The following is a 21796-nucleotide window of genomic DNA, read 5'->3' as shown; positions in this document are numbered from 1 at the left end:
TGTTCTACCTTTGATTAAAACCCATGATTGTATCACATTATTCCAATTGATTAATTTGTGCAGTTATAGCTCCCAATGGACATGAGTCATTTGAATGTTCAGAACTTCCACATACTTCACAAGAAAAAACAATAGCATTGACCGTATTTGAGCTAGCTCCCATGTTCTCAAATCTTTTTATGAGAGCATCTAGTTTTGCAGCCAATAAGGTAACTGCATCAACATCAAATTTCCCTGATGCTTTTGTTGTTGGGTTCACACAAGGATAGCCACCACTTCTTTCATTAGCCCATTGATGGTGATTTTGTGCTACACTTTCAATTATCTCTTCGGCTTCATCCAAGCTCTTATTCATAAGTGCCCCTCCAACAGCTAAATCAAGGGGCACCTTTGTATGATAATTGATGCCATTATAAAATGTATGTAGTACTAACCACCTTTCCAAACCATGGTGTGGGCATTGTCTGAGCATACTATTGTATCTATCCCAAGCTTCAAATAGAGATTCTGAGTCCGCCTGCTTAAAGCTTGCAATAAGATTCCTCATATGAGCCATTTTACTTGGAGGATAGAATTTGTCAAGAAATTATTGCTCACATTGCTCTCATGTGGTGATGCTATTTGGAGCCAAAGAATTCAACCATTGCTTAGCTATGTCTCTTAAAGAGAACCCAAACAATAATAGGCATACTGCCTCAGAAGGAACATCATTCATCTTCATTGTGCCGCATATCTCATAGAAGACCTCCAAGTGTTGGTTGGGGTCTTCATGCGGTCCTCCACCAAACTGATTTTGCTGCACCATAGAAATAATAGTCGGTTTGATCTCAAAATTATTTGCTTCAACTGAAGGTCTTGAAATACTAGATCGAAAACCCCTAGTGTAAGGTGTTGCACAATCCTTTAGTGGTCTATTAGCCATGATAGAATGTTCTTGTTCTTCTAAATGTCTTTGCAGAATTTTTCTTCTATGAAATGTTCTATCTATCTCAGGGTCTAGAGGAAGAAATTCTCCTGTAAAGTTAGATCTTCGCATACACAAGAACAAGATAGCAAGATATGTGTTTACACAAGAAAAAGAAGAAAGAAACTAAATCAAAATAAAAACAGAGAAAAGTTAGACTAAAATGTTAGAATCAAGAATACAGAATTAGAATTACAACAAAAAGAATTGACAAGAATGTTATACAAGAAAGGAAAAACTTATGAAAACAATATTCTAAAGATTAGTTTCAACTATGCAAATGAAAAAAAAAAGTTATGTTTAGTCTAACTCAATTGATAATCCCTAATGTTATAGCGTAGTCCCCGGCAACGGTGCCAAAAACTTATTGACATAAGCAAGTGTACGGATATGTCATAAGTAATAATAAAAGATATCGTATCCACAGGGACTGGAATAAGCATTAAAAATGTCTCAACACGAATTAGCTAAAGAACTAATCAATTGGTTTTCAAAAGCTAAGAGCAACTATGAAAGATAAACAAAGAAATGAAAGAATAAGAAACAAGAATAAGAGAAATGATAAAGGTATGTTCTAGGAGTTTTGGTTTCTTTGTAAGGTTCTTCAATGTAAATGATCTACCGAATCCTATTCCTCAATTGACCATCATTTGTATAAGGTTGTCGGTTCCCTCTTGCAATAGACAACCGGCCTAGGACTGAAGTCTATACCTAAACGTGATCAATTAGGAATGAATCTATGTTGTCCTTACACGGGCTTGCCTGTCACATGCGTCCCTCGGATAATCAACATAGAATTCATTACTTCCCAATCGCATCAAGATATAATATATGAGCACAAACCATCTATCCTACCCTCTTGAAATACCTAATTTCACCCTCAAGATCATCCCTCAAACGTCCTTACACGGGCATGTTCCTATCACGAACGTCCCTCGAATAATCGAATGAGATACAATCCATGAAAGATCCACGAGATATTCAAACATTCAATCAAGCATGACAATTAAGCCCTAATCACAACAATCCACACAAGAAAGAATGAATATAAACAGGGCAAAATCATAGAAATAGGAAATTGACACATCCACAAGAGTTTTACATCAAATCATCCTTACAATTACTCCCTCCATCCTAGAATAAGAAATCTACTCCATAAAACAAGAAAGAAACCCGAAGAAAAGAAGATTACAAGCATTCTTAATCCCCTCAAATCCAAGAAAAGAGAGAAAGAAAACTTATCTACAAAGAAGAACGTCTTCGGATCCAATCCTTGCTTTCCCGGAGTCGATTCAGTGAAGATCCTCCCTTAGATTGCCGAAAATCCCTCCAAGAATGGTAAGGAACGTCCCAAATCTTGTTTCCCCCCAAAGGGAGAAGATCCCTCCTCAAATCATGAAGGAGACTTTATATAGAGGTGAGGTTTGGGCGCCACACGACCCCGAGGCACGGTCGTGTGAGGTTCACACGGCCAAAGTCATTCCCTTCTCTGCCAACCTTACACGGTTGGGTGTGGTATACGGTCGTGACATGCCTCTTTCATGTCCCCCCTTGCATGGCCGTGTAGATCTACACGGCCTGAACTGCTTCTGCCTCTGGAAACCAGGTACGGTCGTGTGGTGTACACGGCCAGAGCCCTCTTGCTCACTGGAAACCTTGCACGGTCGTGTGGTGTACACGGTCAGGGCTTCCCTGGTCTCTGGAAATCTTACATGGTTGTGTGGTGTACACGGCCTGACTCCATTTTGTTGGGGTTGCAAGTTTGAAACATAGTCCCACATTGAAAACACATGGAAAAGATCATGGATTTATAAGAGAAAGATATCTCCATTGGCATGAGGCCTTTTGGGTAGAGCCCAAGAGCAAAACCATGAGGGCTTAGGCCCAAAGTGGACAATATCATGCTATTGTGAAGATATCTAAATTCTTTTCGATCCTACAATTGGTATCAGAGCCCGGACTGCCAGAAGGTTTAACCGCCGACTGTGCACAAGAGCTATGGTCTGATTGAACCATGTGAGTACAATATTGACCTCGAACAAAGAAAGTGGGGGCTCCTATGTTCGGATCAAGAGGACCAGATACCAGGCAGGAAGTCCTAGTTGCAGCTAGGCAAGGAAGTCCTAGTAGGTTGAGTGGACCGAGGGGCAGGAAGTCCTAGTAGGTCGAGTAGACCGAGGGGCAGGAAGTCCTAGTTGCGGCTAGGCAAGGAAGTCCTAGTAGGTCGGGTAGACCGAGGGGCAGGAAGACCTGGTGGGTTGAGGATCGGACGTGGAAAGCCCGTGGTCCTTTGTTTGAGGGGGGGATTGTTGGGGTTGCAAGGTTGCAAACATAGTCCAACATTGAAAACACATGGAAAAGATCATGAATTTATAAGAGAAAGATATCTCCATTGGCATGAGGCATTTTGGGTAGAGCCCAAGAGCAAAACCATGAGGGCTTAGGCCCAAAGTGGACAATATCATGCTATTGTGGAGATATCTAAATTCTTTTCGATCCTACACATTTGGCTTCAAATCTTGGCACAGTCGTGTGAGGTTTACACGGTCGAGCCATCTTCCTTTCCTGCTGCAACTACACGGCTAGGGATCTCCACAGGGCCTGGGCAACCCTCCATGGCTGGGTCGTGTGAGGTTTAGGAATGATGTCTTCCTTCTTTGCTTCTCTTGCAGATTTGGCCTTGAACATGAAACCTTCACTAAATTCGACTCTTGTGTACAGAAAATGTACAAAAGCAGATCTCCGAACAAAAAGAGTAAATATGCTAAAAAGGAAAGCTGGAAGTACAAAAATACGTAGACAAAGCATGTGCAAAGTATGTGAATGTGCGTCAAAACATGCTCAACAAAGGTATATAATCTACGCACATCAGTGGTTATGTTTTTTTTATCTTCCACTGTATATTCATTCCTGATCTGTGGTTTTATATCATGTTATATCAAATATTGTCACAAGGGGATACCATCCGTCTGTCGAACAAGAACACCTTCTAAGCGTGATATTTTATTGGTAACAGAGCCTAGGTTGCGATGCTATTTTGTATTTCGGAATTCACGATTTGTGTTCTCTATGTGACTTTTTGAATTTTGGGATCAGGCAGCGGTAGGACATCTCTGAGCTATAAGAAGGATGGTATATCTTTAGTTTCATTATGTAGTTGTTTCTATATCTGTCTATTAGTCATTTATTTGGTTTAGGATGATGACACTTAGTGAGATAGTTCGCACACTCGCGATCATGGTCGACTTGGAAGCAACCAGTGACACTTTAGGCTTTCTCATTATAGTTCTTAATATAGGTATGCTTGATTGCATGTTATATTATGGTGTGTAGGAATGGTTATGATGAATTGTTAAAGTTGGATTAAGTATCTAGGAAAGGTAATTGACACGCCATTGTAAGAGAAATGTAATAAGAACAAAATTAAAATATAAGTCTCAAACAATCCAAGAGTTGATGTCTGGTTTGCAAGCTCTGACTAGTTGGAAATGCTAGAAGGAATCCGGCCTTAGCAAGAGCAATTTTAATCTGTCGAAAGGAAAGGAAATCCATGGATATCGTCTCTACCCTATAAGAACTATGAAATCACCTCGAGGGCACCTTAAACATATAGGGGATGGAATGATCGTAGACCTTGTTCAATAAGCGGAACACATAAATTGTCTGTTCTCCAATTTGAATTAGTAATGTAATTTTCTCTATATGTTCTGAGTACACATGAACAATAGATCATATTCATTCTGGAACTTGATGCACGCCACATTCATGTTGGCTGTATTTTGTTACTATTGTTTACATTGTCGAGAGACTTCTCTTGAGCAAGAATCTTGCTAAATGGATATTAGTGCATTATTTTGTTGTCCTCTCAAGGTTCTACGCGTTAATTGAAAGGGGCCTTTTAAAAATAGTTTGTAAAGTACGCCCTCTACTTGAAAGAAAAATTTCTACAAATATACCGTAGCTGGGTTCGAACCGTAGGTGCCTAGGTGATAACCTGGATGTACTACCACGGTACCATGGCCCCCGGGATGAGGACACTCTTAGACAAGAAACATATACAAATTGTTTGTGACAGACCTGTGTCAATTACTAATTTCTTTGCCCTTCTATTGCTTGGCCTTGCTTCATGGCTAGTGTATGCATGTGATTCTATTGGCATTTAGGAATTACGTTGGGATATTTTGGGAAATGAGGACAACATATTGCTTGACAAAGAGAAGTTGCCATGCTCCTACTCCCATGCATGTAATGGAAGGTTATTATTAGGTACATTGTGGTGATCAGTCTTGTTGTTTGATATTGTTTTTGATTTGTTACCCATTTGATTGATTTGTTACATATTTGTTGGCCGTCTATGATTCAGGATGATCCGATTCCTCATCTAGTTGCAACTGATTCTTCAATTATTTGTAGTGGTTTTCAAAGCATGAAAATCTAGAGAGTGCATGGACAGTTCTGTCTGATTGCTTTTGATGAGTTAGAAATATTTCTATCCTTCCACATAACTTTGTCCTTTTGTGAATAATACAACATATGGTGATATTAATTTGGGATGTAGGAATATTTGTCAGGAGCATTGAGTCATTGATAAAGTCCAGTTTAAGTGATCAAATGCCTTTTCCCTATCCACCTTCATAAACATGTAGTCACATCTACCCTGAGGTAAGGAATTGTATATCTCTTGGTCAGCAATGAGGTAACCATAATGGTGCATCTAGTAGTATGGTGAGATTTTCTCACATAAAAGAGAATGAAATTTGTTAACAAAAAATGGGTCGTGCTTTTATGCACATTCTAATAAATCTAGTATATAATTGCAGTGTTTGATCATCCTTGTTGGACATTCTAGCTTAGGGACTATCTCGAATACAAATTAAATAATGTAAGAAATATAACTACGCCATCAAAGAATTGGAACTACTAACTTTCAATGGGTGGTATTTAGAGTTTTTGTTAATGTGTCATTTTGAATGTGATTGCACGATAAAATGCTTAAGCTAGTAATGAGATCCTTCACCTGTGGCATATCTAGCTTTATTTTAACAAGGTTTTAATTGAATGGTTTGATTTTTTATAAGTATCTAGCACCCTCTCTCTTGATTATAACAAGATGTAGTATAACTGTAAGGGTGTTATTTATAAAACCTTGATTCATTTCTATACTGAGATATTGCAATTCTAGAATTTGTTACAGAGCCAGTATGAGTTTAGAGGACAAGGACTGCCCTTCACATAAGAGCTATGCACCATACTATGTGTTCCACGAACATTTGTTGAACTAGATGGCACCAGAATGTCGATGTAACTTTTAGACATATAGATTTTTTGTTCATGAATTAGTTTGGTGTGGATGTATAGTTGAATGAAATATAATAATGCAACTGGGGTTCTTTGCTGTTAGATATATATAAATTCCACTCCAGAAACATGTAGCAGAGTTGCTTACGTCTCCATAAATAAGTCAGCATATAATTCACGTGACAACTAAGTATCCTTGTAGCTCACTTTTGCTTGGGTTAACAAGGTTTCAGAGTATACCCTTGTAGTAGGGCTGGAACTAGAAATAGAAATCAATATATCTTTTGAAGACCTCAGTTTTTTTTAGATGGGATGTTTATATAACAAGATGGAGGAAAGATAAACATCGTGCACACCAGATGAATCTGGTTAGATTGGAAAAGTCATTCATTAACTTGAACATTCTTATACAATGTGGCATAGCCAAATGAGACTGAGGGAATTAACAATTTAAAGATATCTTGTCTATTACTTTTGAGGTTGCTATCAATATATCCTTTTATTGTGTGCGTATGTCAATTTAGATCTTCTTAATGTATGAAGGACTTTCGAGGCAACTAGAAGATCACTTACTCTTGGTGAATTTTACCTACTACAGTTGGCTAGACAATAATGTGAAAATGATAGCAACATGGGAATAACGTAAGCATGATAGATTCATAACCCACAGAATAATTATTATTTGTTTTAGAAGTAGATCAGTAGTGTATAAGAGAATCTTAAATCCTTCACGGTTAGAAATTTGTTCATGATACTAAGATAGACTAGTATATGAGAGCATGTTACGATGGACTTTGTTGTGGGATTATCCTGGATACAGAGAGAACATGATGTGATTTGAGTAATCGTTGATCGATAGTATCATATCGGATAGAGATCCATAATTCACCTCACGATTTTGGTAGTGTTTATAACAAAACATGAGTATGGAGCTTTATTTTAGTACAATTTTTCACCCTCAAACAGATGGATAGTCTGAGCGCGACATACATACATTAGGGGTATGCTTATAGCGTGTGATATGTATTACAGAGATAGCTGATTTATCTACAGTTGGCTAGACAACAATGTGGGAGTAGCGTAACCACAACGAGCTCATCACTATCTACCTGAAAGTAGATGATAAAGTAATTTCATAAGGGAAACCTTAATCCCTTACGGTTGGAGATTTATTCAAGATACTAGGATGGAGTAGTATATGGGTAGGCTGCCTAGTTGTTACCCTTAGATGAAGATCCCTTACTTTTGAGAAGTAAATTTGGGGATCAAAATTTTATTAGTAGGGGAGAATGTAAGATATAGTAAATAAATAATAAGAGTTATTTGAGAAATAACCTTATATAAATTATTAGAGATTTTTGGAGTTAAAAAATGTACCCATATAACCTTAATAAGGGGAAGATTAAGAATTAATTAAGTTAAGTTAGTTAATTAATTCAACCTAAGTATATAAGCATAAGATTGGATGAATGAACCCTAAGTCATTTCCGAATTCCTTTTCTTCCTCTGTAGTCTCTGCCCCGATGCCACTCCCTCACGTATCTCTGCTCAACATTGCCACCATCGTCGGTCACAGCCACCTCGTCGGTCATCGTAGTCTCATCATCGCCTCGTCCAAACGCAACTAGTCCACAACCAGATGTGGCTAGCCCACGACCATCGCCGCTCGCCCCATCCTCTCGTGTTTCTGCCCTAGACCTCAGTGCCGCCCCTATTTTGCGCGATCTGTAGCCGTCGACTTTTTCCCCTGACCATGAGAAAGAGTTTTGACGGCCTTCGTCTGTGTTGAGCTAGTCGTCAACCGCAGTCACTCCTCTATTCTCCCATCTCCACGCAAGGAGAACCACAACTGCAATTCTTCCAACCATCGCCGTTCACCTTCGCCTTTGATGTTGACTTTCTTTAGTCAGCCGATAGGCCAGTTCACCAAAGCCACTGACCTGGCCAACACCATCTCCAATGAAAGCTATAGCATTATTGCTGGGTAGTTGTGCCCTAATTCCTCTTGTCTTTGCTTCTTATTAAACTTGTAGCAATGATTTGGTTAATTGGGAGAATTTTGATTCTGATACATTGATTACTTGTGCATTTGGGAAATTAATAGAATAAATTTGGCAATAGATTAGTTAAGGATAGTTTAATTATAGATTTATTTAGTATATAGATTAAGTAGTTAAGAGGTAAATTGTACCCATCGATTTGGGGAATTAATTAGTATAATACCATTGAACTTGGGTGAGTTTTGAGAGATGACTCATGAATAAACCTAATCTAATTAGGTTATGGAATGGTTAGGGTTGATGACCATTTCAATCAGGGTGTATACCAATTGGATTTGGGTTTTAAGTTAGCTAATTGATGCATGATGGAATTAGCTAAACTATAAATTGTGTGATGACAAGACTTTGATTCGAGACGAGCTTTCTGATGTGAGGATAGCTTTAACACAATCTACATTTAAGGTGGGTACTTTCTTCCCTTTCTTTCGTAGTTCATTGACCTTAGTGCATTATCCTATTACTTGTATTCATTGCGTAGTATTTTACTTTGATATCCACCGTATGTTACTTCCTGAGTTGGACCTTTCATTATTTGATCTTATATTTTAGTCTATTTTAAGATTTATGCAATCTTATTTTTTTCCCACGGTATTTGTGACCATTTATGCTCGGAATATCATGTGTGCGATGTTATACCATAGCAGAAATGTAGAAAATTGAACTAAGATACCCACTGATATTTATTCATGCCTAAGTATTAGTAGGACCATACTGTAGTGTAGGATATCAAGTATCCTACAAGGCCTTGTTTGTTATTTAGGCTTATGCTTAAACTCTAGTGAGATTAGACCTTGCTATCAATACATTATTATACCCCCGATGTCGATCATTATTTCCCATTCATGGTTGAAAGAATCATCAGCAATCGTTGTTATACTTGACATATGCTAGTGGGACCATACCACAGTGCAGCTAGTAAAATTCACTCTTGAATGTGATTATTATGTCTTATCATTTCTTATTTGTACACTTATATATCTTGTCTACCCACGGGACCATCCGCGGTAGAGCATTCTCCCGCAGACAGTGGATATTTATTTATTATGTTTGCCTATGGGGCCATCCATGGTATAGCGCACTCCCATAGACAGTGGCTATTTATTTATCCTGTCTACCCATGGGACCATCCATGGTAGAGCGCTCTCCTGCAAACAGTGACTGCCCACGGGTCCATCCGTGGTAGAGCGTTCTCCTGCAGTCAGTGGCTGGCGTTCTTCTACGGACAATGACTAGTTATATATCTTGACTGACCATGAAATCCATTCATAGTAGTAGTTTGAGCTAGTCAGGACTTGTTACATGCTTGTTGTATGCTAGTTATGCATATGTTCATACAGGTTTAGAGGCACAATATGTACTCCTGATTTATTGGTCACACCTAATTATGCATATGTCCAACTGCTATGGATGTTTTAGGGATTAGAGATGATATTGATTGGATGATTAGTGCTTTTGATTGGGATGATATTATGTACACACATCTACCAACATATCCTCGAATTATTTTTGAATTTTTGAACTCAATAGATGTCCACTACTCTAATGAGGATGATTATATTGGCAAAATTAGCTTTAGATTAATAAATCAAGAATTTCAGTGGACATTTAGTGACTTTAATAGTTATTTTCGCTTGCCCACCGGTGAATCTTGCAGGTTTGACCCGAGGTCTAATTGGAATAGTTTTTTGAGCTCAATTACCAAATTAGATCACCCTTATGAGCCCTCTAGAGCTAAGGCTTCCCATATGCAAAATATCATCTTTAGATATTTACACTGAGTCATGAGTAAAACTATCTTTGGTAAAGGGGAAAGTGAGGGAGTTGTTAGGAAAGTAGAACTTTATGTTCTTTGAGCCATGTTGAATAAGGTTGATTTTGATTCCGATTTTCATTTTTTGCAAAACCTTGTGAGAGCCGGGAAAGTAGTCTCAGGATTGATTGTTTTTGGAGGGTTGATCACCCAAATAGCTATAAATATGGGTTATGATCTGGATGAGTTAGAAATCATCCATGGCAATAACATGATCGATATCGATGCATGTCTTGCCATGAAAATGATTTGTCGGGAAGGGGATGGGTTTGCCTTTCTTAGGAGAGACGGTTTCCCTTTACCTCTTCCTTGTCCCAAGCGGGCATCAGTTGTTGACCCTGCTACTTGGGAAATCACCAATTTAACTCCTGATTCTGTCCCCTCCTTGTCCAACGATGTCGAACCCCAACTTAAGCTCTCGTCATCTGGACACTCGCAGCCGTTCGGACATCCAAAACCTGCTAGGCACTCTTTTGCCTATGGAAAATTGTTTGCACGTTTATGTCTTGATTCATGATGTTGTGGGCATAATGCTAGTATGTTTAGTGTACCACTTTACTCTATCTCAAGTAGTATGAAATAAGTTAAGTATTGTACGGAGACAAATTAAGTTTTCGCTTAATCTTAAGGATCTTATTCTCACTTTACTTGGACTTGAATGGTTGATATCATTGGAATAGTCATGATTTATCTTATTTGTTTAGTACTTAGTTCCCATGGTGAATTCTCAAACTACATTTTGGTTACTAGATGGGGCTCGAATTATGACAGCTCATTTAGAAAAATCAAGATATCCCAACATTTACATTTGTATGCATTTGTATTCAAGTGTTGCATCTTGCAATCACTTTGTAAAAAAAAAAAGGGGGAATAAGGGGTATAAAAAATAGCTATCGTGAGTGGAAACTAGCAAGTTACCCCTTGAGACTGAGTTAGATTACTTGGGAAATAACTACTATGTTTCTCTTGGTATCAAGCATGCCTTTGAGACCTTGGGTGGATTGAGAAATATGAACCAAGTGTGTGGCAAGTAAGTGCCTATTACCGGGAACATTAAGAACTCGATTAGATGACGACTTGACTAGGACAAAGATTAAAACTTGAAGAGTTTGGGTCACTCATTGCACTGTGCACAAGAAACTTATGCTTAGTCCATACTTGAGTTATATCTACGGTCATGCTCACCAATGAAACTTGTGGATAGAATTAAGAAAGTACACTAGGGATTATGATGCATTATGGAGCACATGAGTCTAGATTGTGGTGTTTTGCTTGAGGACAAGCAAAGGTGTAAGTCTGGGGGTGTGATATGTGTAGATTACATACAGTTTATGTATGTTTGGACACATATTCACATACTTTATGCATGTTTTGTCTATGTATTTTTATACCCCTTGTCTTACTTTCAGCATAATTACTCTTCTTTGTTTGAAGATATGCTCATTATGCATTTTCTATTGATATGAGTCGAATTCAGAGAGAAAATGACAATTGTGGTCGATCCAGGTAGCAACCAAAGGCAAATTATACTAGGTTGTACGATCGTGTGACCCACACGGTCATGTCACCCCACAAGCACATCCAGAGATCAAGCAGAGGTTGGTCGTGTAAATCCGCACGACCGTGCAACATCTCCATAAAGCAAGAGCAGCTACGCCGTGTAAGCCACACGACCATGTGGCTCATCCAAAACCAAAGCAGAACACGATCGTGTGAATCCACGCGGGTGTGTCATCCCAGCCATGAGCTAAAAGGAAGAGGTCATGTGGATCCACACAGTCGTGGCACAGGCCGTGTGGTGCCCATGCCCTTCTCTATAAAAGGGGGTTTATTTCCCTTTCTTGTGGAGGAAGGCTCTCCCCTTGGGGAGATCCCTCATGGTGCTGATCTTTATCTTCTTCGACCTTGATTCGACGATCTGAGGTCGTCTCCATCTCTACATTGACTCCAAAACCTAATGATTGGTTCCGAAGATCACTCATCGCCATTTGAATAAGCATTTCTCTTCTTTTCTCTTGATTTGGATTGAAATGCTTGTAATCTTTATGTCTTTGGTTCTTTATCTTTGTGCTATCGAGTAGATCTATTGTTCTAGGATTAAGAAAGTAATTGTGGTGTGATTTGATGTAAAAACTCATGGATATGTCAATTTTCTATCTAGATGATGTTAACATGTCTTGTATCTATTAGATCTTGTGTGGATCTATGTGTTTGGACTTAATTACCATGTTTGATTGAATATTTGTGATACTTGTGGATCCCATAGAGGGATGCCCTAGATCATATGACTGAGGGATGCTAGTGACAAGCAGTTCTGCTAACGGACATCTAGGGTGTCATCTTGAAAGGTGAAGAAAGTCTCTACAAGGAGGTGGGATAGTTGAATGCAATTATCACCTTCATTACTATGTACATTAGATAGAGTATGTGTTTTTGTGTTGTATGACCAAGGGGGCGCTAGTGACAGGTAGATCCTGCTAACGGACTTCATAGAAATCATATCTATTTGGTTGCTAGTGATGTCGATCTAGGTCCCTTGCCGATTGTCTTCTGCAGGAGAGAACCGGCGACTTACTACAAATGCATGTTAATTGAGGATATGAATTGATGAACCATGTTGCATTGATGAATATCACAATGAAACCGAATTCGTAGAACACTCGCAAAAACCAAGTTTCTCATTTACTTTTCTATTTCTTTACCTTGCTTTTTTACTTAACACATTTCCTATCTTAGTCGATTGTTTAGCTAATTCTTTGTGAGACATTTCTAGTGCTTATAACCAGTCTATGTGGGTTCAATATATTTTATTACTAATGACGAAACCTTGCACTTGCTGTTGCGTAACATGTTGATGCATACACATAATCATTCTAAAGTCCACGCAAAGTCCTAAGCATCCCACATCTTTCTAAGTATTTTTCAATCATAAGCAAGGTAGTCCTAGTGTGCTTCTGAGATGCTGGCTTCTAAAAGCTATAAGATCATGCTTTCTAGGGGTAAAGCCTAGTCTAAATCCATAGTATAACTTGAAAACATTTATTTTGAAAGGATAAGGGTTAAAGTTGAAAACATATATTAACTTTTGAAAATCAGAAGTTTTGAAAGTAGATTTTTAAAACAAAAACTTGAAACTTAAGAAAAAGTAAGCAACCTATTCTACTGTATGTTGGAACCCTAAGGTTATTTTGATATGATCAAACAAGTTAAGTTAGGTCCTATGTTTTTTTGATCCCTGTGCCTAAGTGTGCAGGAGCTTAGGAGCACAGGAAGTCGAGCGGAAGATGCGGCTAGCGAGAAGGACGACACAAGATTGAGCCGATAGTCTCGGTGCGTCTGAGGGACGAGGCGTCACAGAAGAGTACACCGGTGGGCGAGAAGAACGTGTGCGATGTTCAAGGGATGAGAAGTCGGAGCGGAAGCCTGCTCGAGGAGAAAGCTGAAATTGGGTTTGGGTGAGCCTTATTTCGGTTGTTCGAAATCACCCAAATGAGCGGAGCCAGAGCGGAAGACCCGGACTTAGGTGAGCAGTATCGGAGCAGAGGGCTCGGACTGAAAAAAGTCAACCATGTTGGCTTTAAGGCTCTGGGCGCCCGAAACTTGATTCTATCCAAATCATGTTTGACCATGATCCGTGCGGAGTGAATAAAATTTTATCCCCCTCCAGGTGCTTGAAACCCTTCTAAGTGTCCCGACCAAGGCTATAAATATGGCCTTAATCCAAGAACCTACAATGAACAAGCAATTTCATTTACAACACTTGTGTGCTTTCCATTTTTATTTAGCTTCTTCATTTTTGTGCTTTCACTGCTGTAAGAGGCTTCTCCGCTTGAAGGAGTGTTTAGTGTGCTTCATTTCCTTGGATTAACAACCTCCCCGGTTGTAACCAAGTAAATCCCTTGAGTATCTATTTTTTGTTTATTCTAATTTTATTTATGCAAGTGTTCATTTAAGTCTGAGAAGGATATTTTTCTATTTTATTTTATGCAGGGCTATTCAACCCCCCTTCTAGTCGGCAGAACAGTCTCAACAAGTGATATAATAGCCAGGACACTTCAGGAGGACTAACCGCCAATCGAAGTAAAGACAATGGTTGGACCAAACATATACCCGCCGAAGTTCGAGGGGGAGTTTACTAACTGGAAAAATCGAATGCAGGTATTCTTTAAAACTGACTTTGAATTACTTTTAATAATAAAGTTCGATTTTGTAGCACCCGAAGGTAAGGAAGAATACCAGTGGATGAAGAAAGAGCAGGCCAACTACGTGGCAAATAGCAAAGCAGAATTCCATCTGTTGAGCGTCCTTCCACCACAAGATGTCAACCAGATCGACACCTACAACTCAGCAAAGGAGCTTTGGGAGAAGTTCCTTGAGCTACACGAAGGGACACCCGAGGCCAAGCTCGTGAGACAAGACTTACTCCTCAACCAGCTGACGAACCTACGGCTTGAAGAAGACAAAACGATTTCACATCTTCACTTGAGAACTAAGGAGCTCATCACTGGACTTTCGAATCTCGGAGAAAAGGTAAGTAAGTTATGCTCTTAATGCATTCCCTAGGAATACCAAATAGTCATAATTAGTAGATGTCTTCTATATTTCTAAGGACTTAGAATCTATTACCTTAGAAGAATTCTTTTCAACTTTTGAAGTGCATGAATCGAGATGTGCAGGTACGAAGGAGCTGAAGCACAATATCGCCCTTAAGGTAACAAGAGACGAACATGAGCCAGAATCTTCTCTCGACGACGAGGAAATGGTGATGATGGTAAGACATTTTAAAAAGTTATGTAAATCAAGAAAAACTAACCATCCGCAGGGTAGAAAGGAGAGGACGATTAGATGCTACCACTGCAACGAAGAAGGGCACATCAAAAACAACTTCCCTAAGCTAAGGAACAAGGACAAGGACAAAGGAAAGAAGCCTATCCAAACGAACAAATACAAGACTCTAAAGGTGACGTGGGACGATATGTCGTCCGAATCGAAAGTCGAGGCTTTCTCCGGACTTGCATTAATGGCGAGTCATCAAGAAGATGAACACGAAGCAAGCTTGTCCGAAATGAGCATAGAGAGCATCGATGAAGGGGGAGGTACATCGGAAGAAAGCTTGTTTGATTACAGAATTTATTGTTTTACCCTATCTTAACTTGGGTTGCTCACATCAAAAAGGGGGAGATTGTTGGAACCCCAAGGTTGTTTTGATGTGATCAAACAAGTTAAGTTAGGTCCTGTGATTTTTTTTATCCCTATGTCTAAGTGTGCAGGAGCTTATGAGCACAGGAAGTTGAGCGGAAGACACGTCTAGCGAGAAGGAAGACACAGGAGAGAGTCGATGGGCTCGGTGTGTCTGAGGGACGAGGCATCGCGAAAGAGTACATCGGTGGACTAGAAGAATGTGTGCGACGTTCGAGGGACGCGAAGCCATAGCGGAAGCCTGCTCGAGGAGAAGGCCAAAATTGGGTTCGGGTGAGCCTTATTTCGGTTGGCCAAAATTGGGTTCGGGTGAGCCTTATTTCGGTTGGCCAAAATTGGGTTCGAGTGAGCCTTATTTCGGTTGGCCGAAATCACCCAAGCAAACGGAGCCAGAGCGGAAGATCCGGACCAAGGCGAGCAGCACCGGAGCAGAAGGTCCAGACCGAAAAAAGTTAATCATGTTGACTTTAAGGCTCCAGGCACCCTGAGCAATTCTGGGTGCCCAGAACCCGATTCTATCCAGATCACGTTTGACCGCGATCTATTGTGGAGGGGATAAAATTTTATCCCCCTCCAGGCGCCTAGAACCCTTCTAGGAGCCCTGACCAAGTCTATAAATATAGCTTTGGTCCAAGAAGCTACAATGAATAAGCAATTTATTTATAACACTTGTGTGCTTGCCATTTTTATTTAGATTCTTCATTTTTGTTCTTTCACTGCTGTAAGAGGCTTCTCCGCCTGAAGAAGTATTTAGTGTGCTTCATTTCCTTGGATTAACAACCTCCCCGGTTGTAACCAAGTAAATCCCTTGAGCCTCTATTTTTTGTTTATTCTAATTTTATTTATGCAAGTGTTCATTTAAGTCCGAGAATGGTAGTTTTCTATTTTATTTTGTGCAGGGCTATTCAACCCCCCTTCTAGTCGACCCAACGGTCTCAACACTGTGTACATATCTAATTGTCTTCTAAGTATATTAAACTCAAGTTCAGGTAAGGGTTTTATAAAAATATCTGCAAGGTTTTGTAGGACCATTGCGCTAGAGAGGATGAATAACACTCGTGGCTTTCACGTTCATCTAAAAACAATCGAGAGTAAATTGTACAGTAAAAATAAAAGAGAAAGAGAAAGAAGATCACACAAGAACACAAGTCAAGATTTACTTGGTTCGGAGCCTATGACAACTCATACTCCAAAGTCTATGTTTGTTGATCGCTTTTGTTGGGCAATCGCTATAATTTTGAAAAACCTTTATAAATAGAGAATTACAAGTGCAGTAACTTAATTACAATTATTTAAAATTATACCGACAATGACAATGTTGAAATTGCGAGCTTCTGGTCATTGGAGCAATGTTATGGCTTTGTTGGAAAATCTTAGGAGCAGTGTGCAAGAGAGTAGACGTGAATTCAAGTTATATTCATGCATCTGCTCGAGGACTTGTTTTATAGAGTGCTGAAGGCATCTTCAACCCCATTGAAAGCGCCTCCAGCGGTGCAACTTATCCACATCACATCGGAGATGATAACATCCGTAATCTGCGAACTTTATACCTTTGAAAGCACCTTCAAACTCATAGAAGGTGCCTTTCATCTAGTATCTAAGGCACCTTCAGGCGCATGGAAGGCACCTTGAGGCACATGGAAGGTGCCTCCATGCCTCTCCGCGCGAGCCTTTTGCTAAGCCACTCGAGGTGCCTCCAATCGCCTTGGAGGCGACTTGAACACTGTTCATCCGAGCTTGTTTTGTCTTTTTCACTCCCTGCAAGCCATGTTAGTCTAAAATATAAAATATACCATGCAAGATAAAGTTAGCACAATAATATATGATTAATAAAGCTACTTGACAGTTTTCAGACTGTCCGGTTCTGACTTTCAAATTTTTTGGAAATCCTAGGTCGAACCGACGTCTATTGTTCTATCAACGGGGAATGCATCCTCACCTACTCCTCTCAGGAGAAATTATCTTTTGCTAGACTAGTCCTCTAGACCGTATGGACTTTTTCTCAGCGTCTGAGACTTCAGGACTTCATGCTGAATGTCCGATCCATGACCAGTCCAGTCTTCCACCTGGTGTCCGTGACCCCTAGGATTTTCACCTAGAGTACTCAACTCTAAGATTTCACCCAAAGTCCTCAACCCGTCAAGACTTCACCCAACCCTTTGGACCAGGACTTCATTGCCTAACCGTAGCTAGGACTTTCCTGCACACTCAGTCATACTTGTTAGATCATAAGACAGCTTAACTTTGAACCCTTTGCAATAATCAAAACTTAGGTTTGATCATCTGATGTTTTTTGCACCAACAGGTTTGACTTGAACTCAAGATAGTCAAGTATAATATCACCCCTAGCTACATGATCCCTTACAAAATGGTATTTAACTTCTATGTGTTTGGTCCTTGAATAGTGTAATGAATTTTTTGTTAAATTGTTTGAACTTATGTTATCAATTAAAACTTTTGTATTTTTATATTTTAATTGGTAATCTTTTAAAGTGTGCATCATCCATAAGAATTGATATACACATTCCCCCATAGCTATGAACTCTGCTTCAATAGTGGACAAAGTAACATAGTGTTACTTTCTACTAAACCAGCTTACTAGCTAGGCACTGACCTAGAAGGTGGCAGCTTTCACTTGTACTTTTTCTATCTTGTTTGCACCTTGCATAATCAAAGTCAGAGTATTCAACTAAGTCAAATGTGCTAGTCCTAGGGTACCAAAGTTCTACAATTAGTGTTCCCTTAATATATCTAATTATTCTTTTTATATTTGTTAAGTGTTATTCTTTTGCACATGATTAGTACCTAACACACATACCAACTACAAATAAAATGTCAGATCGGCTTGTAATTAAGTATAGTAGACTCCATATTGCACTTCCATAGTATTTTAAGTTTACTGGTTTTCCTTTTAAATCATAGTCAATTTTTACATTGGTTGTCATTGGAGTATTAATATTTTTTAGAATTTTTTATTATAAATTTTTTAATTAGTTCTTTAGTGTATTGTGTTTCGTAGACATGTCGTCTTTATTCTATTTTATTTATAAATCTAAAAAAAATTAAGTTCTCCCACTATGCTCATTTCAAATTTATTTTTCATTAATTTAATGAATTCTTTTAAAACTTTTATATTGGTTGAGTTAAAAATTATGTCATCTACATAGATTTGGACTATAAAAATATCTTTTTCTAGGATTTTAACAAATAGGGTTGAGTCTATTTGGCCTTGGTTAAACACTTTTGATATTAAGTATATTGATAGTCATTCATACCAAGCTCTAGGTACTTGTTTTAATCCATATATACTGCCTTTTTTAATCTAAGGACATGATTTGGGTGGTTTAAGTCCTCAAGTCCTGGGGGTTGATTTACATAAACCTCTTCTTTGATGAATCTATTAAGGAATGTGAATTTTACATCCATTTGAAATAACTTGAATCCTTTATATGCTGCATAAGTTAGCAGCATCCTAATGGATTCAAGTCTAGCTACAAGTACATAGGTTTCATCATAATATAACCCGTTCTACTTGGGTAATCCCCTTTGCTACTAGTCTAGCTTTATTTCTTACTATTTCTCCCTTATCATCTAGTTTATTCCTAAAAATCCACTTGGTATCAATTATGGTTTTATTTATTGGTTTAGGTACTAGTTCTCAGACTTAGTTTCTTTCAAATTAGCCTAGTTCTTCTTGCATTGTGATTATCCAACACTACAACAAAAATATTAAAAGACAACGGATTTTATCCGTTGTCGTAGGCCCTTTAAAACTATTATAATTCGCAGTATTGTTAAAAGTGGGGGCTACAACAACGGTTTAAAATCGTTGTCGTAGAATGAAATGACAACAGCTTTGCAACGGTTTAAAATCATTGTCTTTGAATGAAAAGACAATGGTTTAAAACCGTTGTTGTTTAGAGCACTTTTAATAATGTTGTGGCCAGTTACAACAGTTTTTGGGGCTACGACAACGGTTTTTAACCGTTGTCTTTGGGTGCAATAGACAACAATAATAACGATTTTAAACCATTGTCTTTTAAACTATTATCTTTTAATACCAATATATCATATTTCAATATAAATATATAATAAAAGCTCATAATCATAAAAGAATGAATATTCCCCATATCAATGTCATTCAAAATGTTACTTATACAAGAATTATAATCATAAAAGAAGAAATATGTCTCATATTCAAATAAAATTTATCCCAATACAAATAAACAAATAAACTCCATTTACAACTGTTTCCTGATGGGCCAACTCCCTGAACGTTTGTGGGCTCATTTGTGGACTCTCTTCCCTCAACGTGTCATTGAGTATGGCCAACTCCCTGAGTTGTTGCTTCTTGTAGTAGTCCATTGACTCATCCTGCAAGATTTAGAGTTTGAATAGTGACTATGTTTCGATAATAACGTTCACATCGACATCTTGTAGAACAACGCAGAGGATGCAACCCAAGTGAAAGTTTTTGTTACCACAGGTTTCAGAAGATCTTCAAGGGTGGCAACAACTTGGTTTAAGCGAGCATCAATTATGCCTGGTGTAAATTCTACCTCCAATAGTATGTGCAGTGGTTCGTTTAAGTGTTCATATCCAGGTTTATCCCGTAAGCTTTCTTCCTGTTCAAAAAAAGGGGGAACTTGAGTATTAAGACAAGAAATAATACACCTTAGCTTTTAAGTTGATAATAACAATCCATTAGGACATATTATAGGATGCTAATATCGAAAATTACATAGGTTCTAAAATGCACGGTTAACTTAATGTCGGTGTAACTTGTACAAAGAACAACATACTCTAGCAGAAACAAGAGAAGAGAACCCCATATCACATTCAAAAACATGGATTATTTTGCCTTCAAACATAAAGACAAAGATCTATTTTTTATGTAGGTAGGCCTTAAAAATTTAATAGTGAGGATGATACATCAAGGTTTGGGAGATTGGAATATATTCATTTTTCATTAAGATAAATATTACATGATATCCACATACCATTATAGAATCCTTCATTGAACCTCGACCTCGTATATAAACCCTGCATTGAGTTGAAGCTTCAACTCTTTTTAAGGAGTCCCCACATGGTCCCAGTAAACGACCAACAAAGTTGTACTGAAACACATGAAACCAATAGTTTAATACATGTTGAGAGATTAACTAGTTGAAGCTAAGAAAACACAAACATACACTTGGATACTTGTCAACAGGAACATCTAGTCTCACAACTTTCTTTACAAGACGTTTAGCAAGTCCAAGAGTTCCACCCCAGCCTGGACTTGATGCTCGGAGGACCCCCATTCTATGGAGGTATTCATTTTCCTGAAAACAAATTAAGCAGTGGTGAGATCATCTCAAAATGGAAACTAAGAATAGTTAAGCAACAATCAAATTTTCAGAAGTAAACTTATAACACGGATTAGAGCAACTCCTCGAATTGGAAAACATAAAGATATAAGTTTATAAGAAATCTTGTAATCAGTTTTCAGGAATCATATAAACGGATTCAACAACAAATTGATATTTATAAGTATGTCAAATGGAACATATTTGTACTTCCTAACAATAAACAAAGGGAACAGTGTAGTAAATCAATTCAAAAATTGATGTAAGATTTGGGCATAAACTTGACGCTTTAAGGTGGTCAAACACTTAAATGTGTTTGATTGCAACCAGTGAATCATATCCAGTCAACTTAAACAGACCAATCCAGCATATTTTGTCACCTCGAGCCAGTCTTGAGTCGCAACAACCTGACAAACCAAATATAAACAAGATAGTAAGGATACATCAAGGCAACTATACATAGAGCAAGAAATGAAGATTAACAAAATTACTTACAACTGCGATAGAAGGGCTAGAATCTTCCCCAAGATGAGGATGTGTTACGTCAGCACCAAATATTATAGTTGGTCGGTCGCTAATAAGAGGAATGTGCCTTGACAATGCATCGACAAGAACTGTATCCCTTCCTCCAACCTATGAATCAAGCGTTAGTAACACAAAACACAACAAGAAAATAAGATCCACCTTCCACGTACTCACATTTCCATTGATCTAGAGGCCAACATTGGCAAGGTACTGTTTACTTATCCAGAAAACATGCTTTGTCAAACAACATTGTGAAACTAAACCAAGGCCAGTCTCACATATCTGCTTTTGAGCACCTGTAATAACTATGACATATAATAATAAAGTGAACAAGGAAAGAGAAAAAATTAAAGCTAAAAGTTTTAGCCAATTGATATTTGTCAATAAGCAAAAATATCAAGTTGTGTCGAACAAGATCAAGTGCAAGAAAGACATCATACCATAAAGAGAACCATCATTATCAGGCAATATTACAATGAGCAAATCAAGCTCCTTTCCTTGAGGTTGGATGATGTCTACTGACAAGATTATCTATTTCGCCACAAAAAAAAAAAAATCAAGGGCAACACCGAAAATCTGCTTTTTTACTTCT

At 38.3% G+C, this 21796-nt stretch overlaps 1 protein-coding gene and 1 pseudogene across 1 annotated transcript; one reads left to right on the top strand and one right to left on the bottom strand.

The window, feature by feature from the left end:
* Positions 1-443: 443 nt before the first annotated feature.
* On the top strand, positions 444-515 carry LOC121998965 (annotated as a pseudogene).
* Positions 516-7743: 7228 nt separating this feature from the next.
* LOC121994897 (RNA-binding protein asd-2-like) lies at positions 7744-20634 on the bottom strand. The gene is made up of 6 exons (XM_042548782.1): positions 20524-20634; positions 20332-20448; positions 19813-19956; positions 19577-19705; positions 10435-10609; positions 7744-8009 (listed from the first exon to the last, which is right to left on the bottom strand). The coding sequence occupies exons 1-6, from the start codon at positions 20632-20634 to the stop codon at positions 7744-7746; spliced, it is 942 nt and encodes a 313-aa protein (XP_042404716.1).
* Between the last annotated feature and the right edge of the window lie 1162 nt (positions 20635-21796).

This window comes from Zingiber officinale, chromosome 6A, assembly GCF_018446385.1.
Source record: "Zingiber officinale cultivar Zhangliang chromosome 6A, Zo_v1.1, whole genome shotgun sequence".
Classification (NCBI taxonomy): domain Eukaryota; kingdom Viridiplantae; phylum Streptophyta; class Magnoliopsida; order Zingiberales; family Zingiberaceae; genus Zingiber; species Zingiber officinale.
This window is presented reverse-complemented; position numbering and strand designations above follow the sequence as displayed.